Source organism: Ailuropoda melanoleuca, chromosome 7 (assembly GCF_002007445.2).
Source record: "Ailuropoda melanoleuca isolate Jingjing chromosome 7, ASM200744v2, whole genome shotgun sequence".
Classification (NCBI taxonomy): Eukaryota; Metazoa; Chordata; class Mammalia; order Carnivora; family Ursidae; genus Ailuropoda; species Ailuropoda melanoleuca.
This window is the reverse complement of record NC_048224.1, coordinates 23,673,679-23,684,807: the sequence shown is the minus strand read 5'-3', so window position 1 is coordinate 23,684,807 and position 11,129 is coordinate 23,673,679. Positions and strand designations below refer to the sequence as shown.

General features: G+C 46.0%; 1 protein-coding gene across 4 annotated transcripts in view; it reads right to left on the bottom strand.

The window, feature by feature from the left end:
* Positions 1–3,206: 3,206 nt before the first annotated feature.
* The window catches only part of NFX1 (nuclear transcription factor, X-box binding 1), a 72,864-nt gene continuing 64,941 nt past the window's right edge, over positions 3,207–11,129 (bottom strand). For 3 of the 4 annotated variants that reach the window (XM_034664018.1, XM_019806844.2, XM_002926170.4), the window contains 5 exons: positions 8,605–8,703; positions 7,969–8,035; positions 6,646–6,791; positions 5,838–5,942; positions 3,207–4,791 (listed from right to left, as the gene is read on the bottom strand). In XM_034664018.1, coding sequence (XP_034519909.1) covers positions 4,719–4,791; positions 5,838–5,942; positions 6,646–6,791; positions 7,969–8,035; positions 8,605–8,703 — 490 coding nt within the window. In that variant the 3' untranslated portion in view covers positions 3,207–4,718. The remainder of the gene's footprint in view (positions 4,792–5,837; positions 5,943–6,645; positions 6,792–7,968; positions 8,036–8,604; positions 8,704–11,129) is intronic. The other variant, XM_034664019.1, reaches the window with a different exon arrangement.

Here is an 11,129-nt window from a genome sequence, read left to right as displayed (position 1 = left end):
AATCAAAAAAATATATACTTCAAGGGTCTTTGAGGAATAGAAGAGATGAGCACAGTGCTTGGTGCATAGTAAGTGCTCAAAAGCTGTTACCTACTATCAGAAGAGATTCTTGGCAAATTTTGGGTGCGTGAGTATTTTGGACTCCCTCACCCTTGCATCAAGCCTGGGGTGACTGAAAGTGGGGAGGTGACTGAAAGCCCCAGCCCTTGCCAGAGCAGCTTCACAACTGCTCTGTTCCTTTCCCCAAGTGAGCTATCCTCTGAGATGGGCCTGGGATGGGCTGGAGGCTTGACTGTGCTAAGATGCCACACAACACTGGGAGACTCTCCCAGCCTCTCAGATCCTGTCTACCCACTGCACTTCCAATGGCTTGGGACAGCACATGGGCAGGAACCAATGCCCAGACACTGGAAGCAAACTGCCCAGGGTTCATAGAATGAGTTGAGGCAGCCAATCAGGCATCCTAGCAGTTTAGCTGGGTTATATGCAGCCGGGCCTCCCAGGAGGCTATGACTTATGAAGACTGACCACAATAAAGCCTGGGGCTGAGGGTAGCCTGGGCTGCTGGGAAGGACTCCAAGGGAATTCTGTTTGGGGAAGACGGTTGCCCTTTCCTTCAGGACTCAGACACCTCCAGACCTGAAGGCAGTTCTAGGCTGGGAAACCCAAGGCCTGGATTCCAGTCTCAGCCTGGCTCACGCTGAGAGTGACCCCATGGAGCCTTGTCCCTTCTGGGCTAGGCCTTTGTAGACTGAAGGGTTGGGCTAACTTAGAGCTCTCTGGGGATTTGCAGGCTCTAAAAAGCCATGAGTGATCGCCTGGGATATCTGTGCTAAGGCCATGTAGGGAGCTTGGGAGGAAGAAATTTCGCAATGGGTATGGTAGGGCGTATGAGAGGACTGATGAGGAAGGCAGGTCTGTGAAGGTGACCAGGCATTCATGCCCCAATTTTAGAAGAGAAGGCACACCGGCAGGTTCTCCTCAGAGAACAAGGTCTCCAGGCTTTCAGGCAGGAAGCAAGAAGGCTGACACCACGCTGGAAGGATCCCCTCCCCCAAACCTAAATCACAGGACCCACCGTTTGAGACTTTGAACCTCTCTTACAAGACTGACATTCTTCCTTCCCCTCCCGTGGTCTCTTCTCCGGCCTGTCCAGGACAGGATCCAGAGCTGCTTCATACAGACCCTGCATTCAGGAGGGCTGCTTTCATCTCCAAGCCTGAATACAACCTCCCACTGCACCTCAGACAGGCACCACTGTTGAAAGGAGCCAGCCCTGCTGGACAAGCCAGAGGGAATTCCAGAGATAAGAACTTGGGTCTCTGAAAAGCTCTGGCCCCATAAAGAATCTCCTGCTGAAGAAGAGGGTAGGGTTGGAAGGGGACGGGGTCTAAATGCTCAGGGAGCAATAGTATGGGCTTGTGGTGCCCACGGGATTCCTCCACTAATGGCTCCCTTTAGCCCACACTCATGTAAAGTCTTGTCCCAGGCCGCTGCTCAGTGGAGAATCCACCAAACCTATGAGAAGCAGCTTCCCCTTGCTTAAGAAGTCTGGGGCCCCTTTAGTGATCCGAAGGGTGTTAGCTCCCCACTGACCCCGAGCTTCCCATCCAATCTCCTGAATCTCTGCTCTTTGCAGCACTAACCCATGCCACCCTCATCTTTCACTTGGATCACTCCCTAGAGCTCATGGCTGGGCCTCTTGCCTCCAAGTTAACCCTCCAATCCCTTCTTTACACTCTGCCAGGAACACTGCTCTAGAACGGGGTGGGCAAACTAAGGTCCTTGGCCAAATGCAGCCTGCTGCCTGTTCTTGTACAACCCATGAGCTAAGAATGGTTTTTACATTTTTAAATTGCTGGAAAAAATGATATTTTGTGACATGTAAAAATTGTATGAGATTCTAATTTCAGTATCTATAAAATAAGGTGTTCCTGGGGCAGAGTCACACTCATTTGCTTCTGTATTGTCTGCGGCCACTTCCACATCACAATGGCAGAGTTGGGTAGCTGCAACAGCCAGAGACTCACAAAGCCTAAAATATTTCCTATCTGGACCTTTACAGAAGACATTTGCTGACTCCCACTCGATCAAAAATCCAGTCATGCCATTCTCTGCTTAGGACACTCCAGTGGCTCCTTATGGCTCTCCACAGCTGACCCCTTCCTTTCTGCCTCTCCAGCCTCATCACCTGTCCTTCCAGTTGTCTTCCCACTCTGGACAACTAACCCTTCCTCAACCCTACCACAAACCACATCCCTGGGCTTGTCTTATGCGGTTTACTTTTCCTTGGCATGCTTTTTTTCTCCTAATGGCAATCTACTGTCTTAAGACTCAGCCCAGTTGTTTCCTCCCATTTTCCTTCTCCCAACCACAAGAGCTAACCCATTCCTACCATGCCACAGGAAACTCCTTACGGCTCTACTCAGCTTTTAATAAGACTAATGACTTATTTGTGCCAGACCAACTACTTCCATTATAAATATTTGTTTAGGTATGTATCCTCTGCTGCATTACTGTGAAAGAACAGGCCACAACCCTAGCACAAGGCTGCACGGGGCAGGCACATAAGCATTAACCAGAAGAGGCCTGTTTAGCGTTCTATACCTTTACTTGGCTAAGAGTATGGAGGAAGAAGATGCTTATATATTTTCCAGATACTATCTTTTTTTTTTTTTTTTTAAGGGAGCGAGAGGCAGACAGACAGAGAGGTGGGTGGGGGAGGGGCAGAGGGAGAGGAAGAGACAGAATCTTAAGCAGCCTCCACGCCCAGCACAGAGCTCAATCTCACAACCCTGAGCTGAGATCAAGAATCAGAAGCTTAATGGACTGGGGGCGCCTGGGCGGTTAAGCGTCTGCCTTCAGCTCAGGGCGTGATCCTGGTGTTAAGGGATCGAGCCCCACATCAGGCTCCTCTGCTATGAGCCTGCTTCTTCCTCTCCCACTCCCCCTGCTTGTGTCACCTCTCGCGGGCTGTCTCTATCTCTGTCGAATAAATAAATAAAATCTTAAAAAAAAAAAAAAAGCTTAATGGACTGAGCTACCCAGGTGCCCATTTTTTTTAAAAAGTAAATTCTATACCCAACATACGGCTTGAAATCATGACCCCAAGAGTAAGAGACAGATGCTCTACCAGCTGAGCCAGTCAGGCACCCCCAAGTATCATTTATATAAACTTTCAGCACCCATGATAGATCAGCCACCTACACGTGTCTTATCTCCTTTAATCCTTACGACGACGCTGGTAAGGCAGGTGATACCTCCATTCCACCGAGTGGCAGTTATGTGGCAGAGCTGGCATCTAGAATCAGGTCTCCTGCTTCCTGAATTCTGAGATACTTTCCATGTACAGTTCATCCACTGAAACACTGCTTCAAAGATGTAACAGATACTTGTGGGTTTCCTGCTGTGTTTGGGGCCCACTGGCCCTGTGCTAAATGGGTCTAGATAGGGGCATTTCCATAGTTTTCCATCTCCTCCCTCCAGTTGCTGCTTCTTACTCCTGTACCTGCTGCCTTTCAAGGTAGACTGTCTGGGTCAGGACCAAAGGGTGACCCTGCTTTTCCCATGAAAACTAAGTGCCAGTTTCGTGACGTCACTTCTGAAATCTGTTGCTCTGGGGCTTGGGCTTGCTCTGGACAAAGAAGTTGTTGGAAGTCTGGCCTCCAAGCTGGAGGGGTGCCAAGGCAGAGACGGCCAAACTAATGTTAACTGTCAATGCACTTGCCTTAACAGAGACTCAAGAATGACTCCAGAGGGTTACTGGGATAAGCCCTAGACTGTCTACACACTTTTGTGAATATTTAAACAGAAGTCCGGAGCTCAGAGACAAGGAGAGCCTTTATAGCTGCTCCAGGCCTGGGAGAAAGCAACACAGGAAAGGTAAATCCACCTGTGACTCATTCTCAACCAAAGAGGAGTTAGGGCTACACTGGTCAGTACACAGAGGCCATGGTGTGAAACTGCCAGGAGGAGGAGCTTGCTCTATGTCCTCTACCATCATGGCATATATAACTAAACTGTCACCAGACAGGCTCAGTGATATGGGATGAGAAACGTCCCTGGACTCTAGAAAATGGAATTCTGTAAATCACCCTGACCCCTTTTCTATGTCTAGAACTGATGGCATCAAGAACCCCTAAGATAAGTTCAACTAGATAGACCTATGAGAGTTTTTGGCAAAAGACTCAGATAAGATAGCTGGGTTTAACCCAACATGTGGGATTCTGGATATGTTTGGTATTTTGGACTGAGAAGTTCACTTGTGTCTTTCCGAAGACTGTGATCAGTTTGGATTAATCCAAAAAGTGAGGTGCAGCTGATGTTGCAGGTATTTTAAAGAGGAAGATGGATAATTGGGATAAATGAGGCTATGAGTAAGTGCCACTTTAGGCTAAAATTCTGGTTTGTTCAAATCAAACCCAATGTTCCCCCAGCCTTCTAAGCAATCACAGTGATGGTAGAGCCTCTGAAATACATGACTGAATCACTAGTGACCATCTAGTCAGAGATCTGGCCGTACTGAAACACTTTATACAGACAGAATAGGGGACAAGGGGACTTCTGACACACTCATGCTTTGGACGTATCAGTATAAGACAGTCTGTGAGGCTGTGTGTGAGTCCACCAGGCAGTTGGGAACAAGCACGATTTATCTGCTGGCAAACGAGTATCCATCACACCTAATCATTCTTTTATCTAAGTGCATCTTGATCTTCTTAGTCCTGGACATCAAAGTAGTCAATTACTGGTTCCTTGGCTATTTTCTGTAAATTACTGCTTGCAGGATTCCTGAAAAGCAAACAAAGAATGATCAATCTTTTCTTGTTTGGGGGAAACAGACTAATGTCTTCAGAAAGTTAAGGATCAACTGATTTACCATTTGCAAAGCTTTGATAAGATAGTGGGGCCCACGTGAGCTGGTAACTGTTGAAATCTGGTGATGGGCACACAGGGGTTCATTATATTAACACTACCATCTCTACTCTAAAAGTTTTCCACAATAAAGTTTAATACAAAAACAAAGCAAACAAAGGGAAGAAAAGATAGCATGGCGTAAAAAAGCCAAAGATCCCACGTGGTTACGTGGAGGCGGTACTGGACAGAGCTGTGGAGTAACATGTGGAATACCCTCACATCTCCAAAACCACTGCCCACGTGGAGACGGAGCTGGGCTGACTGGAATCCAGGCCTTCTGCTCTCCAGGACTGAAGCAGGCCGGTCCTGGGGAACTACACTAATCTAGACAATCCTTGCCAAGGTTATGCCCAATGGGCAACACCTAGCTGTCCTGTCCAGTCCTCGGGAACAGTGATTGCTAAGGCCATCATGGTGACCCTGTAAACTGCCCCTCCCTCCCTCCCAGAGGTTTTGTATAAGAGTTTCCTGTACGGCTGCTGTGTGGAAGGCCAGAACAGCATTAGGGACCCTGCTGGGTTTCAGAGCAACTTTCAGCAATGCTGCCTCAGTCACAGTAAGGGAAACAGGGATGGTGCTCCTTCCCTGCTCCTGAGACTTGCTGCTTGCTAATGTGGTTTTCTTTTCTCTTTAAATCACGAATATATGTTTTTGTTGTAAAAATTATTCAAACCAATCCATGGAAGTTATGTCCAGTGACTTTTCCCCAGAGGGAAAGTGGGCATTACAAACATCAAACTTGGGACCCCGCTGGCATGAACAAATGTCTGACATTCCAGTCAAACCTTACTTATTTGAACAAAGTACCCCAAGGCCAGGCCTGAGAGGTCGCCAATGGCTGGTGGAGTCCTGGACAGTTCAGCCCCTGCTGGCTTCTCTGAATAGACAAGGCCTTTGAAAAGCAGCTGAAGGATCCTTACTTGTCTGCCTGATGTCTGTGATGAGGAATTGGTGGTGGAGGCCGTGACTGCATTTCCCTTTCAAGGACACCTGTCAGCGTGGTAGGAGGACAAATGGACTTCCCTCTGATAAAAGTCAGAACACAAAGTATTGAAAAGTGAGAATTGTTTGTGGAGACAGGCAGACCACTGGAAATCCAGTCATGACTTTCACTGTGCTGCTGCTCAGTCCTCTGATGTGACCCATCTCCTCTCAGGCACAGTCACCTTCATTTAACCCTCGTCTTTCCACCCACCTCTGCCTGGGCCTGGTACCTGCTCCCTCTCCTCCCATGCTCAAGTCTTCTTCACTGGTAAGGACTTACTCTGTCAAGTTCCGACAGTGACCCTAGATCCTCCCTGTCACTTCCCAGCTCATGCTACAGCCTCCGTTTCCCCTAACGGCAAACACTATTTATGAGGGATGCCCTGAATCAGAGTCCAGCATTTTTTGTTTTCATCATGCCAGGGGAACAAGGGAAGAAGGGACAGACAGATGTGATAGGCAGGCACTCAACCCAGGCCCTCAGGGTCTGTTCCCTGTGCCTGAGGAAATGCTGCCTCCAGTGTCGCTCATGAATGGGGCAGACAAGAGCCTTGCATGCCTTTAGGCATGTCTGTCCCTGGACTGAAGCATGGACTTTGCTCTCTGGTTCAGACCTTCTGATCATGTCAGAAAGGCTAGCCAGCTAGGAGAGGAAGTAAGGCAAGCAAATGTGGATAGACCTTGCTTCCGAGGTCCAGCTTGCTGCAATGAGCAGTTCCTCCTGTGATGGCAAGATCAACCCACCTGACTGCAGTGACCACGACATTGCGCTTTGGCTCACTGTCATAGCTCACGCTCTCCAGGCCATACACTTGGGCCAGGTCGTGGATGATCCGGCGGTGGTCTCTGTTCATGGGAGGGAAGCAGTGGCTCTTCTTACTATTCTTTCCCTGTATTGAGGGAAAAGATGACTGACTGATAAAATCCTGAAAACAATATACTTACAAAGGTCCTTCCTACCACACCAAACATCTGGGTCAACAAAGAGGTGGCTGAGTTTTAGAGGCCCACAGCATATGGTATTTTCCCGGCTGCCAAGCAAGCCAAGGGGTTTGGGAGGATGAGGTCTGATGCATTTCCTTCATCTATTCTGTGAGCCACAACAGTAGCAGCTGGCCAGGGTTAGAGCAAGGGGAAGTGAAAAGAAACTAAGTGGACAGTATAATAGTTCCTCCTGAGGGGCTGGTAACTGGGAAGTAAGTGATATACCCAAGAAATGACTAAATAAATTGAAGACATAAAACAAGACAATCTAATTTCTTACAAAAATATGTTCTATACTAAAAATCATGAGTGTGCAGGTACAGACACACTAGCAGGGAAATACATTTGCGCGGGTTTCCTTATTAGGAGAGGAACAAAGATTCCATTTTCTCCTTCATGTTAGTATCCTGGGAAGTGGGAACAGAAGGAAGGGAGGAAGGGCAGGGGCTAAGGGAGATGGTGGGAAGGAAATCCACCTTCATTAGATATGGAACTAATACAGGCATCTCATCCTCAGTCACGGTACCCATGGAATAAAGAGGGAGCTACCCTGGGGTTGGCTGCTTCTGACATTAAAGACTTTTTCCCTTAAAGCTACCTCCGGGACAGGGGCTTCATTCTCTTGAGGGAGTCTAAACCACAACACTTCAGCTCTAGTCATTCAACTTTTGATCTTTACCCAAGGGTTTTTACCTTGCCTTGGGGGTAAAAAAGAACCAGTGTGCCCTATCATATAATAGCCCCCCAAAAATCATGTCTTCCTAAGTACCCCACAGTCATTCAGCTGTCACTACTGAATGCCCCCGGCTGTCCAGAGCTTCTTTACCCAATCTTAGGCACTGAGCTAAGATTTTTTATTTATGCTGAATTTGATCAAGGATATCTTTGCTGAACCAGGACAAGGGTTCTATGGATGTTATAATGGCTGGGCTTTTGGGGAAGATAAGGATAGTGAAGAAGTTATGAATTTTTCCTGTAACTATTCTACACTGATGGTGTTCCTGGGACTTGATTGGTGTTTTTTTTTTTTTTTAAATCAAGCTGGCCTTAGAGACATGTCCAGTTGGGTGTTTTGACTTCAACCTTGTTCACGGCCTCCACAAGGGCTTCCATTTCTTTTTCAATGTCACTGACAAACTTTAAATCCTTCCTGAAATGAGAAATCACCACAGTTAATTTCATCTGTTCTTGCTCTTTGAGAATCCCTTCCACCCATGCTCTCTGCCCATAACCTGCAGACAATGAACACCGTGGGGAGAAAAATGGCAAAGGCCAGGAATTGTCAGATAACAAAAGACTGACTGTGACTAACAAAGGAAGACAAAAAGAGAAAACAAGTATGAGAAAGGAGAAGATGGAAGGAGAAAGAGCTGTCTGGAGGGCCAGGAGGAAAATAAGAGCTGTTACTGCCCAAGTGAGGGCTCATGTCGGTAGTCACAGATCTCTCAGGTCAGGCTAGTCCAAGCCCTAGCGAGGCCCAAACGTCTACTACAGGGTCCATCCCGCCCCCACCCCAAACCCCATGCTCAATTCTTCAAGGGGACAACTGTGAAAAACCAAGAAAGGATTTTTATTAAACATCATATAATCTCTTGTAATAGATATACAAACTTTAACTGGCTCAATCACAGAGGAGTACGTATTAGTTACTGCATCTTAAAAGACCAAACACTTTTATAAGCCACAATTAAGAAAGCTGGTAACAAGTTACATACATACCTGGCGTCGTCTTTTAAACTGTCACTGAATTTTGACCCTGAAGAACGTACATTGAAAGGATCGGAATCCTCACTAATGTGAAATGCCTCTGCTAACCGCCTGAAAATAAGAGAGAAGTAAATAAAAGGAAAGGAAGGGGAGGAAAACTTCTTATAGTAACACAGAGTGCCCCCCATGTCCTAAGTTCTTTATATATTAATGATGCCATTTCAGTAAACCCAATTATTAAAGGAGGGAATAAGAACTTGGGACAAGATATGATTTGTCTTCCTAGAAGAAAATAAACAAGACAAATCTGTGTGGGTCTGAGTGAACCAAATGGGCTGACACTGGCAGCCTGGGTTATCTGGTGAAGAGAAGGGGGGTGAGGAATGAGAGCACTGGGAGTGGTCAGTGGGGGATGGCAGTCTCTGAGGTTTCACCTAAACATCAGATACACAAAGTAGACACATAAACATTAAAATCAGTATCACAGAAAATCTGGAAAATAAAGGGAAGGATTCCATTAACAACATAAGCACTATATTTTAGTACACTTCCTTTCAGATTTTTTTCCCTTTAAGTAGTTGCAATTAGTGTATAAAACTTGGCATCTGGGGCACCTGGCTGGTTCAGTCAGTGGAACATGTGACTTGTGATCTCTGGGTTATAAGTTCGAGCCCCACGGTGGGTGTAGAGATTACTTAAAAATAAAATTTTAGGGGCGCCTGGTGGCTCAGTTGTTAAGCGTCTGCCTTCGGCTCAGGGCGTGATCTCAGAGTCCTGGGATTGAGCCCCACATCAGGCTCCTCTGCTAGGAGCCTGGTTCTTCCTCTCCCACTCCCCCTGCTTGTGTTCCTTCTCTCGCTGGCTGTCTCTCTCTGTCAAATAAATAAATAAAATCTTAAAGAAACAAAACAAAACCAAAAAACCCAGCTTGGCACCTTTTTCACCTATCATTATATGATTGGCATTTCTCATTTTACTACTTGTTTTTCACATTTACTGTTTTAATAGCTGCATAATCTTCTAATTATATATATACCAGAATTTAGCCTAAACATTGAGATTTTAAGTGACACAGTATCACTGGGCAAAAACTTCTAAGGTTATTTCTCTGGAAAATATTTCCAGGTGTGGGATTACTGGTTGAGATGGTATGGATGTCAGACTTATGAGCAACACGGTCTGAGTTTTCCACAACTGCCCATTTGTGTTTTGACTGGCAGTGGATGAGTTTCATGGCACCCCAACACTCAGTTATGTCTTTCTTTTGTAAAGAGAAAAAAAATTCAGCTTAGCACTTAGTACAATTTTTGTTTACACTGAGATAGGGGTCTCTTGCAAGTTTAATGCCCATAAGAATCTGGTTTAAGCTTAATTTTCAAATTTTTGAGAGAAATTTTCAAGAGAGATTTTTTGATGTTTTGATTAGTTGGTCACAAATTCAAATTTAAACACCAATAAAATATATCTGTGGGCTGAATCTGGCCTGTCAGTTTTTCATTTCTGCAACAGAATGTATGTTCGCAACGTTAGATGGTATTTTTTTTTTTTTAAAGATTTTATTTATTTATTTCGACAGAGATAGAGACAGCCAGCGAGAGAGGGAACACAAGCAGGGGGAGTGGGAGAGGAAGAGGCAGGCTCATGGCAGAGGAGCCTGACGTGGGGCTCTCCCATAACGCCGGGATCACGCCCTGAGCCGAAGGCAGACGCTTAACCGCTGTGCCACCCAGGCGCCCCTAGATGGTATTTTTTTAAGATTTAATTTTTTAGGGCACCTGGATGGCTCAGATGATTAAGCATCTGCCTTTGGCTCAGGTCATGATCCCAGGGTCCTGGGATCAAGCACCACATCGGGCTCCCTGCTTCTCCCTCCGCCCTGGCCTCGGTCTGTCTCTCATGAATGAATAAATAAAATTAAAAAAAAAAAAAAAAGATTTAATTTTTTAATTTTTATTTTTTAAAAGATTTTATTTATTTATTTGACAGAGAGAGAGGGAGACAAGCAGGGAGTGGCAGGCAGAGGAAGAGGGAGAAGCAGGCTCCCCCCTGCCAAACAAAGGGACCGATGCGGGGCTCAATCCCAGGACTCTGGGATCACGACCTGAGCTGAAGGCAGACGCTTAACTGACTGAGCCACCCAGATGCCCCTAAGATTTTTAATTTTTAAAAAGGCAGACGCTTAACACTGAGCCAACCAGGTGCCCCGAGAGAGCCAGTTCTAATCAGTAACTAAATTTACTGAGGCTAACTAATAACTAATTTAATCCTCACAACAACTGTGGGAGGCATACATGGTCACCATTTCCACAGATTTTTATGAACATTAAAGCTTCAAAAGAATACGGACTTGCTGAATGTCACATAGCTAAGTGATTTGTGAAGGCAGGATTCAAATCCAGGTAATGTGACTCTAGTCTACTATATAATACTGTCTCTCAACTACACAAAGGTGCACTTCCATGCTTTAGAGGCCTCCTGTGTATTCACTACAGCATTTCTGAATACTCATGGCTCAGTTCACATTTTGCAGCTCGAAC